The sequence below is a fragment of the Hemitrygon akajei genome, chromosome 32 (assembly GCF_048418815.1).
Source record: "Hemitrygon akajei chromosome 32, sHemAka1.3, whole genome shotgun sequence".
Lineage (NCBI taxonomy): Eukaryota > Metazoa > Chordata > Chondrichthyes > Myliobatiformes > Dasyatidae > Hemitrygon > Hemitrygon akajei.
Window position 1 is genome coordinate 31,657,829 of NC_133155.1, and position 21,833 is coordinate 31,679,661.

Below are 21,833 nucleotides of genomic sequence, written 5' to 3' on the forward strand. Positions count from 1 at the left end.
GCTTCACTCTGTCAATCAAGCACACAGACCCAACTCACTCTCTGTCTCTCTCTCAAATTGTCTCCCCCCCCCCCCCCCCGTTCCTCAGAGCCGCTTGTCTGTCTGATCGATTTCCACTGCCCACAACTACGGAACCTGTTGCACCTTACCTGCCACATGCTGGGCCTGAATTCCTGTTGTTTTCTTAATGAAGGAGTTTTCCTCCTCAAATGCAATGATGGGATTGACAGGAATCTCGTTGGCTGTCAGAGTGCTGAGGCGCTCCTTCTCCCCAATACTGTCCACGGTACCCTTGAAGCAGTCCGTGTGGTTAGTCAGCTCCAGGATCTCCTCAAGTCCTTGCGTCTTGGGGTAGATCCCGTTTTCCTGCTTCTTCGGCTGAACCCCATTGGTGAGCACTGCCTGTTTCTCACAGCTGTCATCTTTCAGAGTGACCCTACTGAGACAAAGGAAGAAGCATCTCTCAGTTCTAACTTTCCGTCCCTCATTCCCGGAAATCGGCCCAAGCACAACTCCTCTCTTGCAGACTCCCTGCGGCACAAGGACTTAATTCCTGAGCCTGCCCTCCCCGGGGTTTAGAGAGTTAAGAGCTGGTCTAACTGGATGGCTCTAAGAGCAGAGTGAAAGAAGTTAAATCCTCTGTGTGGGGGGAGAAATGGGATGCTGATCAGCACTTGATGTACAAAGGAACACCCCCACCCCACACACAAGTACCTTCCAAGTAGAACATTTTAATGAGAGAATGCAGGTTTTTATGTATTTTATTCCATATGTACTCTTTGACCTCTAACTTTATTTTTTGTATAATTCTTTATAATTGTTGAATATAGTTTTTGTTACATGTTGTGCCAACATACCACAGCAAATTCCTAATACATGTAAGTGTATATAGCGAATAAAGTTAAACTTTTACTTTTGCCGGGCAAGGTGTCGGAGATTAAAGTGGCGAGCAAGCAGGTGGGGTTAGGACGTGGGCCACGGCAATCTAGGTAACACAAGCGTCCGGGAGCCCACCCTCCCGTGTTGGGTGTCTGAACAGCCCCCTTCATATCACCGATTGGGGAACATGGGAGCAAGAAGGGAGAGGGAGGGTGAGGGGGAGAGGGAGAGAAGCCAGTATGAGGAAGTGAGGGATGATGCAAGAGCTGGCAGGTGATTGATGGAGTTGGCTGTGGGACGGGAGTGTGGAGAGGAGCCGGTTGATTGGCAGATGGAGTTGGCTGTGGGACGGGAGTGTGGAGAGGAGCTGGTTGATTGGCAGATGGAGTTGGGTGTGGGACGGGAGTGTGGAGAGGAGCCGGTTGATTGGCAGATGGAGTTGGGTGTGAGACGGGAGTGCGGAGAGGAGCTGGTTGATTGGCAGATGGAGTTGGGTGTGGGATGGGAGTGTGGAGAGGAGCTGGTTGATTGGCAGATGGAGTTGGGTGTGGGATGGGAGTGTGGAGAGGAGCTGGTTGATTGGCAGATGGAGTTGGGTGTGGGACGGGAGTGTGGAGAGGAGCCGGTTGATTGGCAGATGGAGTTGGGTGTGGGACGGGAGTGTGGAGAGGAGCTGGTTGATTGGCAGATGGAGTTGGGTGTGGGACGGGAGTGTGGAGATATTAAGAGGAGCTGGTTAAGCTGTAGGTAAGACCATAACACACAGGGGTAGGAATCGGCCATTTAGCCCATCAAGTCTGCTCCGCCATTCCACCATGCCCTTTTTATTTTTCCTCTCAATCCCATTCTCCTGTCTTCGCCCTGTAACCTTGACACCCAGAACCTATCAACCTCCAGCTCAAATATACCCAGTGACTTGGTCCCTACAGCCACCTGTAGCGTGGTGGAATCTGAAAGAAGAGGACAGTGGAACCAGAGTGAGGAATGGTGGGAAGCTGGAGACAGTGAGAGGAGCTGGCAGTTGATGGGCAGATGGATGAGGAGAGAGGGGAGTGAGAACGTATTGGGGTGGTAGGGGGTTGGAAAGAAGGTTGTGTGTAAGCAGGTCTTTAACAGGTGGAGGAGATAAAGAGAGGGAAGGTGGCCATAGAGTCCCTGGGACCAGTGGTGTTGTGAAGCTGGTGTTTGCTCGAAACGGATTCTGTGCCCGACTCACCAGGGGTTGTGAAATTAAAAACAGGGGAAATTTAGGAAAGAATTGTTCACCATCACTGAGGTTTCACTACTGCACACAATCAGTCCCATCCCTGATCTTGTCTCAGTTTCTTGGAGAGGATGAGATCAAGGCCGTAAAGTGGGCTGAGAGCTCAGTGGAGGATCGTGTACCTAGGGCAGGGTCAATATTGCCTCGTCTCAATTTTCACTGCCTCACAGCAAATGGAGGGGACTTTTCCAGTCTCAGTGATTCAGGCATGGTCTTCTTGTCTCAATGCTCCACGTTTAGGGATCAGTTTTGGTTTATCTTTCTGTCGACAGTGAAGGTGGTCATCATATATCACAGGGAAGTCTTCATCAGCTGGATAAGTGGACGAATGACAAATGGAGTTTAAGTGTGAGAGGTTGCATTTTGGAAAGGATTGTCACAGTGATCAGAGGCCCTTGGGAAAGGTTGTGGTCATCAACACCCACTTGTGCCATTGGATCTTCCATTTCCTCACATCTCCATCAGAACAAGGCTGTCTGCTCAGCCCCTTGGTCTACTTGCTTTTTCACTTATGCTTCTGAGACCAAGAACAGCTCCAATGCGTTCTTTAAATTTGCTGACGATGCCACTGCTATTGGCCAAATCAAAGGTGGTGGTGAATCAGCATATAGGAGGGAGATTGACTGAGTGGTGCCACAACAACAACCTCTCACTCAATGTCAGCAAGACCAAAGAGCTGATTACTGACTTCAGGAGAAGGAAACTGTAAGTCCTCATTGGGAGTCAGAGGTGAAGAGAGTCAGCAACTTTAAATTCCTCAGTGTTATCATTTCAGAGGATTTGTCCTGGGCCCAGCACGTAAGTGCAATTACGAAGAAAGCACGGCAGTGCCCCTATTTCCTTAGATGTTTGTGAAGATTCAGCATGACATCTGAAACTCTGACGAACTTCTATAGATGTGTGGTGGAGAGTATGTTAACTGGCTGCATCACAGCCTGGCATGAAAACACCAATGCCCTTGAACAGAAAATCTTAGTCCATCATGGGTAAAGCTCTCCCCACCAATGAGCACATCTACACAGAAAATGTGCAGAATCCACATTTTGGATTGTCACAGAAAAGCAGCATCCACCAGCGAGGATCCCCAATACCCAAGGCCATACTCTATTCTCTCTGCTGCTATCAGGAAGGAATGGTTATTAAACCTCAACCATCCAGCTCTTGAACCAAAGAGGATAACTTCACACAACTTTATTCGCCCCATCACTGAATTGTTTCCACAACCTGCGAATTCACATTCAAGGACTCTTCATCTCAAGTTTTTGAGATTATTGTTTGCTTGCTTGATTATTTATTTCTCTTCTGCATTTACACAATTTGTTCCTTTTGTACATTGGTTGTTTGCCTGTCCTATTGGGTGTGGTCTTTCATTGTTTCTTGGATTTACTGCGTTTGCTCACAAGCAAACAAATCTCAGGGCTGTATCTGGTGACATACATGTACTTCGATAATAAACTTACTATGAACTTTGAAGAGAGGAGCTTGGCGTTACAGATAGATATGTTGGTGATGGAGGTTTTTGGGACGCTGGCTTCATAAGTCAGGGCATTGAGTACAGGGGCTTGAGAGGTTATGGGTCTGTGAGGTTGTGAAGCTGGTGAGGCTGCATTTGGAGTATTGTCTTCGATTTAATGACATCTTTCCTATAGCAGGAAAGATGTTATTAAACTGGATAGAGAGCAGAAAAGTGCCAGGATTTGAGTCGAGTTACACACAGAGAGGTTGGGCAGGGTGAGTGCACTCAATCTTTATCCCCAGAGTTCGGGAATCACAAACTAAATGGCACAGATTTAAGGCGAGATGGGAAACATTTAATGGGAAGAAAGCTTTTGGTATGCTGGCCTTTATAAATCAGAGCATTGAGTATGGCAGTTGGGATGTAATGCTAAAATTGTACAAGGCCAAATTTGGAGTATTGTGTGCAGTTCTGGTCACCAAATTATAGGAAAGATGTCAACAAAATAGAGAGAGTACAGAGGAGATGTACTAGAATGTTACCTGGGTTTCAGCACCTAAGTTACAGGGAAAGGTTGAACAAGTTAGGTCTTTATTCTTTGGAGTGTAGAAGGTTGAGGGGGGACTTGACAGAGGTATTTAAAATTATGAGGGGGATAGATAGAGTTGACGTGGATAGGCTTTTTCCATTGAGAGTAGGGGAGATTCAAACAAGAGGACATGAGTTGAGAGTTAGGGGGCAAAAGTTTAAGGGTAACACGAGGAGGAATTTCTTTACTCAGAGAGTGGTAGCTGTGTGGAATGAGCTTCCGGTAGAAGTGGTAGAGGCAGGTTCGATATTGTCATTTAAAGCAAAATTGGATAGATATATGGACAGGAAAGGAATGGTGGGTTATGGGTTGAGTGTGGGCCAGTGGGACTAGGTGAGAGTAAACGTTCAGCACGGACTAGAAGGGTCAAGATGGCCTATTTCCGTGCTGTAATTGTTACATGGTTATATGGAAGTTGGCAGGTGATTTATTTTTTTTACATATGGCAGAGAAAGTGGTCAATGCAAGTATATTAACAATATTTAATAGGCAGGTGGACAGATACATGGATAGGAAAGATTTAGAAGGTTATGGGCCAAACGTAGGCAAATGAGATGAGTTTGGAAGGATATTCTGTTCACCATGGACCAATGGGTACAAAGGTCCTATTTCCATGCTCCGTGTTCCAGGTTTGGGGGATCTGGTTGGTCCAGGCTCCCTGGCTACATTAGGTATTCGTGGCTCAGTGAGCCAATTGATCTCTTTCCATGACTTTCCTTTGGTCACTGGCTCCTCAGTTATCTCCTTTGAAGAATGAGATTTGGAGGGATAAAGCAGCTTCACGATAGGCTTCCAAGCAACATTTAGCAATGGGGAAAAGAGATTGTGCTATTGCTGTGTCAACCTGAAACTTGTCACAAGATCTGCTCAACAGGGTATGTTAGTGTTTTCCTGTGTCAGTACCATGCAGTGTGAGAAACAGGTTGAGGAGGATGGATTAGCCTTAATCAGATATAACACAAGCCATCACCCAGATGACGTTGACCCTGAATCTTGTAACTCTAGGCGATTCAGGTTTGTTTTAAGGAGCTGGTTGCCCCTGGCAAGGCCAGTATTTCTTGCCCACCCCAGACTCCCTTCAGGAGGTGGTGTGAGTCCTCTTGGTGAAGCTGCTCCTAGAAAGCAGGTGGGCAGGGAGTTCCACGATTCATACTCAGCGATGATGAAGAATCAGTGATAGTCTTTTGATTTTCTTGTTGGAAAAGGTAACGGGTTTGGGAGGTGCCTGGCGAACAACTACAGTGCTTCTTGTAGATGGTGAGAACTGCAGCCAATGTGTGCCAGTGGTGGAAGAAATAGTGAAGCAGATCTGATAGGATAAATGGCCTAATACTGCCCTTTTATCTATAGTCTAATAAAACATTCAGGTGATGATCCAGACATTGGACCAGATGTGCACAGACAACATGTGCCACAATGGGATTAACTAGACCAGCTCAGAACATAATGGTGAGCACATGGGGGAGCAGGGAACAGAACAGACTACTAGTTGTAAAGGTGAGCAGCACTGACCCATCAGAAGCTCTACTGCTAAAACAGCAGCTCACCATTCATGACGGGGTGGGTGGAAGAGAAGGGGGGAAGGAGAGGGGGGAAGGAGAGGGGGGAAGGAGAGGGGTAAGAGAGAGGGGGAAGAGAGAGGGGGAAGAGAGAGGGGGAAGAGAGAGGGGGAAGAGAGAGGGGGGAAGAGAGAGGGGGAAGAGAGAGGGGGAAGAGAGAGGGGGAAGAGAGAGGGGGAAGAGAGAGGGGGAAGAGAGAGGGGGAAGAGAGAGGGGGAAGAGAGAGGGGGAAGAGAGAGGAGGAAGAGAGAGGGGGAAGAGAGGGAAGAGAGAGGGGGAAGAGAGGGAAGAGAGAGGGGGGAAGAGAGAGGGGGAAGAGAGAGGGGGAGGGGAGAGGGAGAGAGGGTGAGAGACAGAGAGGGAGAAAGAGAAACAAAGAAAATAACAATGAAACACAAGACAATACACCTAATCCTATGAGTTCCAATGTGGTACGTTGAGCGAGGCTCAGCAAACTCAATGGTTATATTTCTTTCGCCCAGGGAATTCCAATGAGTAGTTTGAGAGAAGAGGATAGGGAAGCTATTTATGGATTATAATTATTTAGTTTCTAAAGAGTGCTAAAACTCTTCTTTAATATCAAACAGGTGTGTGTTTTGATGTCTCCTGTTTCCAGCCCCATTGTTGCCAGTATCCACAGAATTGTTTTTGAACTTACCCCGGCTCTCTGAGTGGCAGATCCTGTGACGGACAGATAGTGGCACTGACTGAGACCTTGCCAGCTTCCTCTTTAACCGATGTCTCCGGCTGATCTTCACCAGTGAGATTTTTCACATGTAAGGGGCTGCCATCTGAAAAGGCCACAAGAGCCACTTAACAATCACTGCTAATTGGAGCATCCACTCTTTCTGTGCAGAAAACTTACTGATCGAGGACGTGTGTAAAATAGGAGCAGCAGCTCAGGAGAACCTTCCACTGGTTTGTATTTGTTGCCAAGAAATATTCAAACTGAACCTAGGCTGCCCCACTATATTGGTGGGAATAAATGCAGAAAATGCTGAAGATACTCAACTGATCAGGCAGCATCTGAGGAGAGAGGATCTGAGTTAAAGTCAAAGATCTTTCATCAGAGCTGTAAATATAGGAAAACAAGTTTAAAGTTTCAGAGAGGTTGGAGAAGGAAAGGCCCGATGAAAGATCTACAAAATATCAACTCAGGTCTCAGTGTTTGCAGCATTTTCTGTTTTTATTTCAGATTTCCATCATCTGCAGCTTTTTTTAAAGATTTTTTTTGTATGTCCTCCTATTCAGCCACTTAAACAAACCTTCCTCACAAACCTTGGGGATGGCTGCACCTTAGGAATTATTTCACGTTTCAGTTTTCTCATGTACAGAATCTCATAAACTTGTGTCTTAATGTGTCCCCAGCAGCAGAGGACTAAAAGGAAAAACACACTGCTGAAAGAACTCAGCAGGTCGTCTGTAAGGGTGGGGGGGGGGAGGAATCATCAACATTTTGAATTAAAGCCCTTACTCAGGACAGTGAGAACTAAATATAGAGTGCCCCAGCGTTAAGGGAGCCAAGGTCGTGGAAATTCATGCTAAAGGAATTTACAATTTGCTACTGAAAATGAGCTTTCAAGGAATTCATGTGGAAAAAAAAAACTGCAAAATGTATACACAGAACTGAATTAGCTCACCAAGGGCAACAATTCTAGGCTGCCGTTCACAGTGGGAGATTTGCTTTGGAAACTGACAAGGGAATTAATTGATACTTGTGCAATCTGTTATCAAACAATGTAACAATGTAGTTAATTAAAGCATCAACGCTTCCTCTTCCTTCTACAGCAGAATCAGGATTCCCTTGCCCATAGACCAGCCGCTGACGGAGGATGAAATCGAGGACGCTGGCTTGTGGACTCTCACTTACCTGCCTGTTTTCATTCTCACAATTTCCTCCCTTTCTCATCTGCATCTTCACATGGTCTGGCATTGTAATGCCATTTACTGCTATTTGTTTTTAACCAATCCCTCTCCGTGATTCACAGCCAGTCCTTTAGCATTCTCATTTGCTTTCTTCCTCACTTTCCTGAATCCAACCCGATGCCCTCTTCCACCATCGTTCCTGTTCTGAATTCTCTCACCTACCCCAGCGTAGCTTCTTCCTCCAAGTTTCTTCATCACAGCCGCTCCTCTTTTCTCAGTCCCTTGCTGCTTTCCTTCACTTCCGACACAAGCTGCTCTGCTTTTCCTTCATTAAGGTCAGCTACGTTGTTGAAGCCCTCTCTGTGCGAATCTCCCCACATTTTCTCTAACTTCCAGTCAGTTCTCTTCACTTCCGTTTGTCCCATGCTCTCTGCCCCTGCATGTGTCCTCTCCCTCTGTCTCTCTTACCCTCTCCCCCTCTGCCCCCAGCCTTTCTGTCATATTTAACATGATTGATCCTCATGCACGGAGCTTTAATGATTGCTCTATAATCCAGGAGTGTGAGCCTTTTTGAGAACATGTGCCCAAATTAGTGATGATCTTCTAAAAATCTGTCATGGTAAATTTGCATGGATGATCTCTGCCGGCCTCAACTCCTCTTCTGTGCCAGTTCCCCATGACCCTCAATTGCCAAATCTTAAAATACTCATCTCCACCTTAAATAGATTTAATGATCTGATACCCATCATGCTCAGGGACAGAGAACTCTAGAGAACCATTGCCCTCTGAGGCCAGAAATTTCCAACACCTCAGTTTTAAATGAACTCCCGTAACTTTGAAGCTGTGTCCCCTTGTTCTCCCAGTAGTGAAAACATCACAACATCTACCTTGTCAAGCCCCTGAAGGATCTTATATGTTTGAACCCCTCATTCGAGGAATACAGACCCAAAATGCTTAACCTCCCTTGAAAAGACAGCCACCTCATCTCAGAACTGCCTTCAATATTAACTCTTTCAGTCCTCGAATCATCCTCGAGAACATCCTCAGGATCCTTTCCAATGTCAGCACTTCTTACATAAAGGGCATCTTTGCTTACATTCAATCTATCTATAATCCCATTTCAGGATCATGATGTCCTCATTACAGTACCCAGAGAAACAGGCTTTTTAGTCCACAATGACCATCAACCATCCTGTATTAATCCCATTATTTTAACCTTCGCACATTCCCGGAATCTACCACCCACTTTCACACTAAGGAAAATTTAGAGTGGCCATTTAATTTGCCATTCTGTACATAATTGTGCAATTTGTGCAGCCATAGCATCATAGAAATGGGTCTTTGAACCTACCTTGTCCATGCTGATCATCAATTACCCATACAGACTTATCCCATTTACCAGCACTTAGCAGACATATGAGATGATCTGTCCTGGGCCCAGCAAAGAGATTCAACCACAAGGAAACCAGCATCTTTACTTTCATAGAGGATTAAAGAAGTTCAACTTGTCATTGGATGCACTGACAAATGTCTACAGATGTTCTGTTGAAAGTTAGACGGAATGGTCTGATACAGCAACTCGAATGCACAGACATGCAAGCAGCTGCAGAGAGGAGCGGACCCAATACATCCTTCCCCACCATCGGCAGTATCTACAGGAGGCCCTGCCTCAAAAAGGGAACATCCATCATCAACGATCCCACCATCTGGGAGCGCGTCATCTTCTCACTCCTACCACCAGGCAGAAGCCTGAAGTCCCAAAGGAACAGGTTCAAGAACTACTTTCCCTCAACCATTTGGTTCTTGGGCCAACCTGCACAATGCTGATCACTACCTCAGTACAGCAAAACCATGACCACTTCACTCTACAATCGACACTGTCTTTTTTCTTTATCAATCTTTTTATAATTAAATAAAAAAGTACTATATATATATAAAAACAAGAGGAGAATTATCTCAAATATCTATATCAATAACAATTCATATCAAAGGTAAAATAAACATTATCAAGATCATACATAGTATTAATCTAATAGTATGTAATAAAGAAAAAGATAATCGATTCTCCTCTTATCAATGAAAAGAAGAAAAAAGATAAAGAAACTTTTATAGTTTTAATACACATAATAAACCCCACTAAACAAACAAACAAAAAAAAAGAGGAAAAAAGGGAACTGGGCAGCTCAAACTGAGAGTGAAAGCAAGAAAAAAGAAAAACTTTCTGATCAAATCCAACGTTTCGAGAAGGTAACTGGAAGAGTCATAAATCAAACAGTATGAAAATATTGAATAAAAGGTTGCCAAGTTTCCTCAAATTTAAAGGATGTATCAAATGTCCGACTTCTCCAAACTTAAACGGGAGATAATGGAGGTAAGCCAATAAAGAGCAGCAGGTGGATTAGAATCCTTCCATTTAAGCAAAATGGCTCTCCGAGCCAATAAAGTTGTAAAAGCTATCATCCGTTGAGCGGAAACAGGAATATATCCTGCTTCCGATGGAATGAACCCAAAAATTGCTGTAAGCAAATTCGGTTGTAGATCCAAATTCAAGACTTGTCTCTTTTGTGTTCTAATTATGTTCTTCGTTGTATAATTTTGTTTAATTTATATTTTTCTTATGATGTAGTTAATATAATGTTATGTGCCCGTGATGCTGTTACATAAGTTTTTCACTGCACCTGTGCTGATATGTACTTGTGTATAGTGAGTCCAACTTTTGCTCTGTGGCCTCTATGCCTTCTTAAATGCTGTGAGAATACTGCTTCCACCACCCCCTCAGGCAGATCATCCTAGACTCCAGTCACCTCCACAACTAAACCTCCTCACCATGTTCTGCCTGCCTTACCCACCCTTCCCTTTGTTCCCCTCGGCTATCAATGCCTCTCTGTCCCACCTTACCTTTTGTCTCTGTCTTGACATCCTTGGTGTCCGGCTCCCCGCCAGAAGCTGACTTTTTCTCATCTTTCTGCAGGGAAAGGAAATGGAGAAAATGCTTCAATTTGCGCTGAAATTCCGGAGAAAGGGCCAAGAGGGTCATCACCGAGCGGTCACACCACTCAACCAGCAGAAAGAGAGCCACGTCAGCCATCAGCATTTGGCTGCACCAGTCGGGAGCCAGCAAGCGAGCACTGTCAGCCAGCCTCAGCAGCCAATGGTAACCAGCCATCACCAGGACGGCAGGTCTGGCCACTGGCAACCAACTACACCAGTCAGCCATCGCCGAAAACGCAGCGCTATCATGCCCCAGCTGCACACACCCACCACGCATCACCAAGAGAGGGGTGATCGAAGCCGGCAACCACCCACACCAGGTAGGCCTCAACAACGCAGCAGCGTCAGCATTCCGCAACTGGTTACACCGATCAATCGCCTCCAAAAGAGTAGCATTAGCCTATGGCAAATGTTTGCACCAAACAGCCCACACCAAGGCATTAGCCAGCAACCGGTTACACCAATCAGCCAGAGGAAGGGCAGCAGTGGCAGGGATCAGCAAAGCACTTCACAAATCAACCGTAAGAAGATCACTGTCAGACAGCAGGCTCCACCAATCAGCAGTCACCTGGAGGGCAGTGATAGGCCACAGCAGCTGGCTTCTCCAAGCAGCCCCCGCCCACTTAACATTGTTAGCACTCGCCAACTGGCTGCCCCCATTAGCCACCGTAGGGTGAGGCGTGGTGCCCTGCAGCCCCTAGCTACTCCGGCAGACAGTCGGCACCAAGTGGACGGAGACAGACATGGGCAAGTGCCACCACCAGCCAGCCGTCACCAGGAGGGCAGTGACAACCAACAAGTGACCCAACAAGCCAGTCAATACCAGAAGCGCAGTGAAAGCCATCAGAAAGATCCTCCACAAGACAGCCAACCACAAGGGGGCACTGATGGTCATCGGCCAATAGTCCTATCAACCAGCCAACCCCAGGAGGGCACTGATAGACACAGCATTAATGAATGCCCACTACCCAATAGCCAGGAGGGGAGGAGCCATCAGCAGAAAGCTCCATATGTCAAGCATCATGGAGAAAACCTGAAGAACCATTGGAAGCTGTCTCCACCAATAAGCCACCAAGAGACAAGTGATGGTGACTGGCAGCCACCTCTACCAATCAACCACCAGCAAGAGATCAGTGAAAACCATCGTCAGCAGCCTCAGTCAATCACGCACAAGCAGGGCCATGAGACCCCTCCACAAGCAGCTCCACCCGTAAACCGGTACAGGGAGGGAAGTGGTAATCACCAGCAGAGAGTTTCACCAGGCAGTCAGCAAAGGAAGAACAATCATCCTAACTGGCACAAAGCTACATACCTCTGCCCACTCACTCCAGACAGGGAAAATATACCCATCGAAATCGCGTACCACAGGACTGCCTACACCAGCAGAGCATTACTTGATGACAGATCAAGCCAACCAGCTGACGACGGGGCACCACCACCAGCCAGCATCTGGATACGCCGTGCTATCAACCAACCAGGGCCCAGAGGTACAAATCATTCATGATTCAGGAAGTCTGACAGCCACCAGTGTCCATCAAATACAACCCATTGCACACAGAGAAACAACAATCATTCCAGCTGAGGTTAAAATAAATTGCTAAGCTCTCTGTCTCATTGTTACTTAGAGTCATAAAGTTATACAGTACACAAACAGGCTCTTTGACCCAACTAGTTGTACCAGACAAGATAAATTAGTCCCACCTGCTCGTATCCCTCGAACTCGTTTCCTATCTATGTACCAATGCAAGTGTCTTTTAAATGTTGTAAATATAACTGTGTCAACCACTTCCTTGTTCCATATACAGAGCTGTGCAAAGTCTTACGCACGTACATATAGCTGGGGTGCCTAAAACTTTTGTGCAGTGTTGTATTTGTCAACGGGGACTGGAGAGAGAGTTTGTAAATCTGGCGGGAGCAAAGAATATTGGGAATGGCAAGGGTGGAGTGCAGTGGGACAGGTGGCTAAGTAGGAGTGCCATGGGTTCAGACAGACCCAGTCCTGAGATAACAGGCAAGTTCACTCAATTCCAGACAATCGGCTTATTGATCATTACAGAACATGTCTCTGGTGCTTCCCTCCTCCTTCCCCTTTTCCCAACTATGATTCCCCTCTCCCTGCCCCCTTCCCACTCTCAGTCCACGATAGAGACCCATATCAGAATCAGGTTTATCATCACTCACATACGTCATTTTTTTTCATGGCAGCAGTACAGTGCAATACATATAATTACCACAGTTAGTGCAAAAGTCTCGTGCACTCTAGCTACACACAGTATAAGACTTCTGCACAGTACTGTAGTAACCACCCTCTCCATGGAGAAGTTGCCTGTCAGGTCCCTTGACCATTCCAAAAATGGTCACATCAGTCTGGTATGGAGTCACAATGCATGGGATTGCAAGAGACTGCAGAGGGTTGTAGACTCAGCCAATTCCATCATGGGCTTAACACTCCCTGCTACTGAGGACTTTGTCAAGAGGTGGTGCCTCAAGAAGTTGGCATCCATTATTAAAGACCCTCACCATCGAGGGACATGTCCTCTTTGCATTTCTACCATCAGGGGGAGGCACAGGAGCCTGAAGAACCACACTCAACATTTTAGAATCAGCTTATTCCCCTCTGCTATCAGATTTCTGAACCGTCTTGTGAACCCATGACCTCGTTATTTGGTTTTTGCACTATTTATTTCTTTTTGTAACTTTTACTAACTTTTCTGACTTGCACTGTGGTACTGTCACAAAATAACAAATTCCATGACACAAGTCAGTGATAATAAACCTGATTCCGATTCTGAGCTCACCGCCTCGAGTCTTAGCAACACTCTCAAATCTTTTTGACACTCGTTCCAGCATAACAATGTCTCTCCTGTAACAGGATAACCAAAAATGTCCACAATACTCCAGGTGTTGCCTCACCAACATCTTGTACAACATCCTAGCTCCGATATTCAACATCCTGACTGATGAAGACTACTGCTTGTTCACTGCTGCTGTCTTCGCCCTTTACCAGAGCCCATCAGGTTACACTGACACTTCTCTTGTCACTGGCCAGGCCTCTGAACCTGCTGACATTTATCTAAATAGTTGGTCACAGATTCTTTAGACATAGCACAAATTTCCCAAAGATGTAGCTTGGACCCTTCGCAGTCTAGGATTGTGAATTTGAAGCAATTTCCCCCAAAGGCAAAAGGGAACTTGCTCACACAACTTGCACTAACTTGTTTCAGTGTAAAGACTGCTCAAAGTTTAGAAGTTCAAAGTAAATTTTATTATCAAAGTACGTATATGTCACCATATATGTACAACCCTAAGGTTCATTTTCTTGCAGGCATACTCAGCAAATCTATAGAATAATAACTATAATAGAGTTCAATGAAAGATCAACCGGAGTGCGAAAGACAACAATGCAAATGCAAATGTAAGTAATTAGCAATAAATAATGAGAATGATGAGATAATAAGGTAAAGAGTCCTTAAAGTGAGATTATTGGTTATCGGAACATTTCAATGATGGGGCAAGTGAGTGCAGTTATCCCCTCTTATTCAAGAGCCTGATGGTTCTTCAATGGAAAGGACGTTCAGAGCATTACTTTACTGAGATCTTGGGGTCCATAGCTCATTGAAAGCAAAGAAGGTAGTGAAGAGGGCCGAGGCATTGACTACAAGAGCTTGGGCATCACGTTGCAGTTTATCAGCTATTAATTAGACAACACTAGGAGCAGTTCGGGTTGCCACACAGCAGGAAGAATTGGTACCAACAGAGAGAATGCAGAAGGTGCTGCCTAGAATTAGAGGGTGCAGATTTAATTTAAGTGGGGAGGAAATTAAAGGAGATCTGAGGACTATGTTTTTCCATACACTGGGCGATAAATTTGGAATGAGCTGACAAAGGAGGAGGTAGAGGACATATAGAACAGTAGAATACAGGAACAGGCCCACGATATTGATGCTGTGCATGGTGCCAAATTACACTAATCCCTTCTGCCTGTCTGTGTACGATCCATATCTTCCCATTCCCAGCACATTCATGTACCGATCTGAAAACCATTTTATCTGTTTCCATTGGCAGTGTGTTCCACACCTAACATACTATATGTAATATAAAACTTACCCTGCACATCCCCTTTAAACTTCCCCTTTAAAGTTATGCCCTCTAGTATACAATGTTTTACCAGAGCAATCATCGGAATGACATAACACTCTAGAATGAACTGTACCTTATCCAGATTATCAGTCCTCCTCGTCCTCTGCATAATCTGCTCCAGACGCTGCACAGAAGAGGAAAAAGTACTTTGTTAAAACAGCCGATTTAAATAAAATTATTTTCTCTTCCATCTGCCTTACTCACCAACAAGCAGGCCATCCAGTCAAATTCACAGATTCTGAAAGGACCCAACTACTTCATGTTCAATTACCCTTCCCTCCCATTTGATCCACTGTCCTCCACAGTGCTGGGGCTGATCTTAAAACTTCGTAACCCTCAGTATCCCGTCTGGCAGTGTGCTTATCAGTTCTAAATAAAATGGTGTGCAAAACTATTCAACACAATTTGCTCACACTCACCACCTTTCAGGCAGAAAGCTGTATTCCAAATGTACCCCAGTTTATAACCACCATTAAAACCACCCAGACTTCCCTACACGTTTGTCTTATTTTTCATCTGAGCTGCTACCACATTAAATGCAACTCATCACATGAAGCTTCAATTCTATTCTATTTAATTCTACCCAAGATGTCTTCACTGCGTGCTTGCTGCCTGTGATAACCTTTCACATTGCTGACGTGATTTCTTCCCTAAGCGAGGCTACTGCTCCCATTCAACCAGCCCCCAAACATTCTACATCTTGCAGGTTTATCTCGGTAACACCCGTCATGTCGAAAGCAACGCACACAAATTGCTGAAAGAACTCAGCAAATATGGAAATGAATAAACGGTTGACGTTTCGGGCCGAGACTTTTCTTCAGGATGGCATACCTCTTGCACTTAACAGCTTTTTTATTAGATTTTCTAGACATTTATTGGAATATTCTCTCTCCAATCTGCCCTTCAGTTTCACTCATTCTTTGTTTCTCTGCCCTGCTCTAATAACTTTGCACCTCTCCATTTACCTTGAAACTTGTGGCTATCATTCACTGTAATTCATATCTCCACCCTTACCCCCCAAACCCAATCCTACCCCATTTTATTCACCTGCTCAGAGGTTATCAGTTACACAGGAGACTGCAGACACCTCCCACACACAACCTGCAGTACCCCCTTCTTGTTACAGAACTGATTTCTGCCCTAAGGCTACCCCACTCCTCCCCAGCTGTCTAAACATTTTCCATTACCTGCTGACTTGCCTCTGTAACAGCAATAATATTCTTTAATGCATGTCTAATGTATAAAACTGTGGTTACCAGTTACACAGTGACAAATTTAACCAGAGTGGTGGTGAATCTGTGGAATTCATTGCCACAGATGGCTGCGGAGGCCTAGTAATTGGGTATATTTAAAGCAGAGGTTTATTGGTTCTTCATTAGGAAGGGCATCAATGGATACTGGAAGAAGGCAGGAGTACGAGGCTGAGAGGGATAATAAATCAGCCATGATAGAATGTTGAAGCAGACTTGTTGGGCCGAATGGCCTAATTCTGCTCCTATGTCTTATGGAGTTCCAGGTCAAATTTTGTCCCCTTCAGAATTCAGCTATGAAACTTGCTCTTGCCAGCTCTGTGGTTTCCATGTGAAAGTGGATGTGGGACATGGATGGAATTTCCCATCCAACATTCCTACACAGCATGTAAGGAAAGCAGGGTTCATTGTTCTGAGATTCCCAGGAAACACCATGCCCCAGTCTAATCAGTCCCCTCACTTCTCTCTTCTTCTCTGAACACCCCCCTCTACCCCACTCCCATTGAGTTATCAGCCACCCCACCACTGTCAATTGCCGTTTGACTTCGGTCCCCATCTGTTCATCCCCAACCTGAACCCCAGCCACAATTCTAGCTCAACTCCCTGTCACTGATTCTCCACTCAACTCTAGTGAGATCTTTGGACATCAAGAAAATGATGGGAATTGCTGAGGTACAAGACCAGGGGACCTGACTGAATGATGAAGCAGGCACAAGGGACTACTCATTCTTTGGCCTATGTCATGACTGGACCTGCTCTTGAACTTCCCTGCTACCTTTCTTCACGCTCCACAGTGGCACCAGATGTTTCTGACCTTTGCTTTGTCCGAACACGACTGCACAGTAATGACCAAACAGTCTTTGGCTTATTGTGTAGTGACCCTGCCTGAGGACTATTACCATGGAAACATGCTCTGGGACAGCTCCCACTGGAGGGGTGCTCAAAGAGAGGTGTTACCTTCTTTCTCTCCAAGCGTTCCTGCTCTTCCTTCTGGAAGTGTCGTTCCCGTTCCAGCCGCTGCTTTTCTGCCTCCTCACGAGCTCGAGCCTCCGCCTCTTCTTTCTGAGTGCAGAAACAATGTTTCATACAGTGTTATTCCCACTGAGACAACTCACTTCCTAGCAATTCCTCACAAATGTAGCCTTCCTCACTGAGATTCAACAGGCTGGTGTTTAGGACGAGAAAGCGGTCCTATCAAGAGAGGGCAGATGCTTCCTTGGAATGTGGGGTCTGGGGAGGGGCAACACCTCTGGTGAAGGGGCCTGTCATGTCCACTCTGGGGCAGCTCACTCACCTTTGGTCCCCATCAGACACTCGGCTCTCACCTGTGGGTCCAAATATCTGTCTGCATTCGACAGCGGCCACACACATCTTCCGCAGGCGGGCTAAACCAGGTGAGGGTAGCTGGTGGGCCTCACACCATTTTCACGCAAAGTCCGCTCTGGCGGACTGGGTGGATGAGATGAATAGTGAGATCCAAAAGTCAGGAAGGCGGTTCTGCAAGGCTTCAGGGAGAGTAAAGTGCACAACAAGGCACAGAAGTAGTCATGGTCACTCACTGTGTCCAAGGAAGACCCCAGTTTTAACAACTACTCGTACCATTGGACCCAGACTTCCAAAGCTGAGAGAGTGGAACAAGTCTAGAGTAGCAGCCTTTCTACTTTAAAAACTCTCCAGCAGATTTCCCTGTCATTATCAGATACAACAGACATTCAATCCAATGAACAGGGGGCGATTTAATTCAAATACACAACATCTTAAGGGGCCCTGACAAGGTAGATGCTGAAGAGTTTTCATTTTAGGTAAGTCAATGTTATCACAGCTTTCTGATCCTCGATCTTCACTTTTCCTTTTGACCACCAAACTGAAACAGCTCCGCCAACGCTTGATCTCACCCATTCAGCAGGTCAACAACTGGACACCCGATACACAGGAGCTGAAGTTATAACGTGTGCTGCCTTTAAATTCAGCATGTGCCTTCCACTCTTCCCTGAAGTCCCAAACATACCCCCCCATTCCCTGCCCTGGCATGGGGCACAACTGTGCCAACATTAACCCTAATGCCTCTGATCATGCACATACGTCCAACCGAACACCACTCAGTGAGCGGATGGGTGGCAAAACGTTGAGGAATTGATGAGAATGAGGAGGTAGGAATTTTAAAAACTGGAGGATGAGTGTAAATGGGTGTTTGATGATTAGTGTGGATTCTATGGGGCGATGGGTCTCCTTTGTTTGACTCCACGAGTGAAGCCGAGTGGGCGAGTGCTTACTCAATGCCAGTACCATGACGCTGACTAACCTGCTTCTGCAGGCGTTCCATCTCTTCCTGCTCCATCTCGGCCTCCCGCTGCCGACACTCCTCCTCCTTCAGACGCTGTTCTTCTTCCCTCTGCCTCTTCTCCTCCTCCTGCTTCTGAGCTTGGGCCTTCTCCTCCGCCTTCCTGCGAGCTATCTCCTCCTTCAGCTGCCTGAGTGGAACAGGAAGTCTACAGGTCACATTATGACTGGAGGTGAAGGGGCCACCTCGTGTTTCTCAGGACTTTATCCACAGGGCATGACACGAGGAGAATGTTACAGGAATGCCATCAGGATTGCCCCATTGCCTCAGGGATTGGACTGCAGTTAATGAGATTGCTTTAAAGAAAGAAGATTTATTAGTCGCATGTACATCAAAATACACAGTGAAATCCGTCAACAACCAATACAATCTGAGGATGCACTGGGGGCACCCCACAAGTGTGGCCATGTTTCCCGCGCCAACCTAGCATTCCTAACCCGTACACCTTTAGAATGTGGGAGAAAACCAGGGCACCCAGGGCAAACCCATGCAGTACAGGGTGAATGTACAAACTCCTTACAGACAGCAGTGGGAATTGAACCCCGATCGCTGGCACTGTAGATCGTTACACTAACCGCTACGCTACTGTGACTCGAGCCAACAAAATGGACATCTCCAGCCAGGTTCTTAAGTTAAAAGGACACCATGCTCATTCCACGAATGAGTCATCTCACAATTAGTGAACCTTCAGGAAGCCCATAATCCTCACCACTCTTCACCTGATGACGCCTGTTGGAGGAAAAGGAGGGATGGCACAGTAACACAGTGGCCAGAGTTCAATTCCTGCTGCTGTCTGTCTGTTCTCCCCATGATAGGATGCATTCCCTCCAGGTGCTCTGGTTTCCTCCCACATTCCAAAGACGTGTGGGTTAGGGTTAGTAAGCTGTGGGCATGCTACATTGGTGCTGGAAGCATGAAGACCCTTACAGCCGCTCCAAGCACAATCGTTGGACTCTGTTAGTTGTTGATGCAATACGACAAATTTCACTGAATGCTTTGATGTGTGTGTTGTTGTCCCGGTTAACTGGATTCTGACAGCTTGCGCTCACTGCTCAATCACACTTTATTTACCTCTGCGCAAGGAAACAGCATGGCCCTGTCACCAAACTGCCATGAAGTCTGAACAAAGAAATGACATTTTAATACAGAAATTAACTAGTTGGATATAGATATTCATCCAATAGAAACCTTAGGCACATATTTAAGTACCAGTCATAATACTTATTTGAAGTGTTAGTAGCCAATTAAAACCGCATGTTAAAGATCAATAATACTTGACAACTATTTAAAAAATTGTCCAATTAAGTGGTTCTCCAGAAAACTTTGTTTGTGTCTTTATCTTGTCCTGGTATGCTTGGTGATCCTGGTTCCCAGGTTTGAACAGAAAGGCTGTACAAAGCGGAGTTGGGCTTTCAAGGACCATGTTCAGCCTGAAAGACAGCATTATTTCTCCACACTCTCCGTGTCAGATTGTCCTCCTGACAGCTGTCTTACTGGACCTCCACACGTAGAGAAGGCTGCACCAAGTGTCTGGTCTTTGTTCTATTAGCTCTCCATTTTAACCCTTGCTTTGTTGCAACTTCTACAATGTGACAAATGCAGCTGGGTCTTTATTTTTCTGACAGTGCGATGAGCAGCAATCTGGGAAACAGATTGTGGCATCAGAGCTGTAGAGGCCAGGAACCTGATCCTTCAGCAGAAAGCTGTGACCTTTCTCTTGCTGTGTTTGTTCTGAATGGCACTGCACAGCGACTGATGGCACCGGTGCACGTTTTACATGGGAAATTCCAGGTGTGTTCTCGTGTGATCACACAGACCCATCAGGTGAAATTCCACAGGGTACGTTAGGTGACCGCCTTTCAACGATTTATAACATCAGTGAGATTCAATGGCAGGTGAATGAGTTGTATTTTGAACCCATTGACCCCACAATGTACAGCAGTGTGTTAACCCATTGACCTCCGCAATGTACAGCAATGTGTTAACCCATTAACCCCCGCAATGTACAGCAGTGTGTTAACCCATTAACCCCCGCAATGTACAGCAGTAATAACCCATTAACCCCCACAATGTACAGCAGTGTGTTAACCCATTGACCTCCGCAATGTACAGCAGTGTTAACCCATTGACCTCCACAATGTACAGCAGTGTGTTAACCCATTGACCTCCGCAATGTACAGCAGTGTTAACCCATTGATCTCCACAATGTACAGCAGTGTGTTAACCCATTGACCTCCGCAATGTACAGCAGTGTTAACCCATTGACCCCTGCAATGTACAGCAGTGTGTTAACCCATTGACCTCCGCAATGTACAGCAGTGATAACCCATTAACCCCCGCAATGTACAGCAGTGTTAACCCATTGACCTCCGCAATGTACAGCAGTGATAACCCATTAACCCCCACAATGTACAGCAGTGTTAACCCATTAACCCCCAAGATGTTATAGCAGTGTTAACCCATTAACCCCCGCAATGTACAGCAATGTGTTAACCCATTAACCCCCGCAATGTACAGCAGTGATAACCCATTAACCCCCGCAATGTATAGCAGTGTGTTAACCCATTAACCCCCGCAATGTACAGCAGTGTGTTAACCCATTGACCCCACAATGTACAGCAGTGTGTTAACCCATTAACCCCCGCAATGTACAGCAGTAATAACCCATTAACCCCCACAATGTACAGCAGTGTGTTAACCCATTGACCTCCGCAATGTACAGCAGTGTTAACCCATTGATCTCCACAATGTACAGCAGTGTGTTAACCCATTGACCTCCGCAATGTACAGCAGTGATAACCCATTGACCCCACAATGTACAGCTGTGTGTTAACCCATTAACCCCCACAATGTACAGCAGTGATAACCCATTGACCCCACAATGTACAGCAGTAATAACCCATTAACCCCCACAATGTACAGCAGTGTGTTAACCCATTGACCCCCACAATGTACAGCAGTGTGTTAACCCATTAACCCCCGCAATGTACAGCAGTAATAACCCATTAACCCCCACAATGTACAGCAGTGTGTTAACCCATTGACCTCCGCAATGTACAGCAGTGTTAACCCATTGATCTCCACAATGTACAGCAATGTGTTAACCCATTAACCCCCGCAATGTACAGCAGTGATAACCCATTAACCCCCGCAATGTATAGCAGTGTGTTGACCCATTAACCCCCGCAATGTACAGCAGTGTTAACCCATTAACCCCCAAAATGTACAGCAGTGATAACCCATTGATCCCACAATGTACAGCAGTGTGTTAACCCATTAACCCCCACAATGTACAGCAGTGTGTTAACCCATTAACCCCCGCAATGTACAGCAGTAATAACCCATTAACCCCCACAATGTACAGCAGTGTGTTAACCCATTGACCTCCGCAATGTACAGCAGTGTTAACCCATTGATCTCCACAATGTACAGCAGTGTGTTAACCCATTGACCTCCGCAATGTACAGCAGTGTTAACCCATTGATCTCCACAATGTAC

At 45.9% G+C, this 21,833-nt stretch overlaps 1 protein-coding gene across 4 annotated transcripts in view; it reads right to left on the bottom strand.

Annotated features, from left to right (window-relative positions):
• map7d1a (MAP7 domain containing 1a) overlaps nt 1-21,833 on the bottom strand; it is a 308,464-nt gene that overhangs the window by 39,195 nt on the left and 247,436 nt on the right. For 3 of the 4 annotated variants that reach the window (XM_073034371.1, XM_073034373.1, XM_073034374.1), the window contains 6 exons: nt 18,297-18,465; nt 16,952-17,056; nt 14,818-14,868; nt 10,512-10,578; nt 6,406-6,538; nt 150-439 (listed from right to left, as the gene is read on the bottom strand). In XM_073034371.1, the coding sequence (XP_072890472.1) occupies nt 150-439; nt 6,406-6,538; nt 10,512-10,578; nt 14,818-14,868; nt 16,952-17,056; nt 18,297-18,465 (815 nt within the window). The remainder of the gene's footprint in view (nt 1-149; nt 440-6,405; nt 6,539-10,511; nt 10,579-14,817; nt 14,869-16,951; nt 17,057-18,296; nt 18,466-21,833) is intronic. The other variant, XM_073034372.1, reaches the window with a different exon arrangement.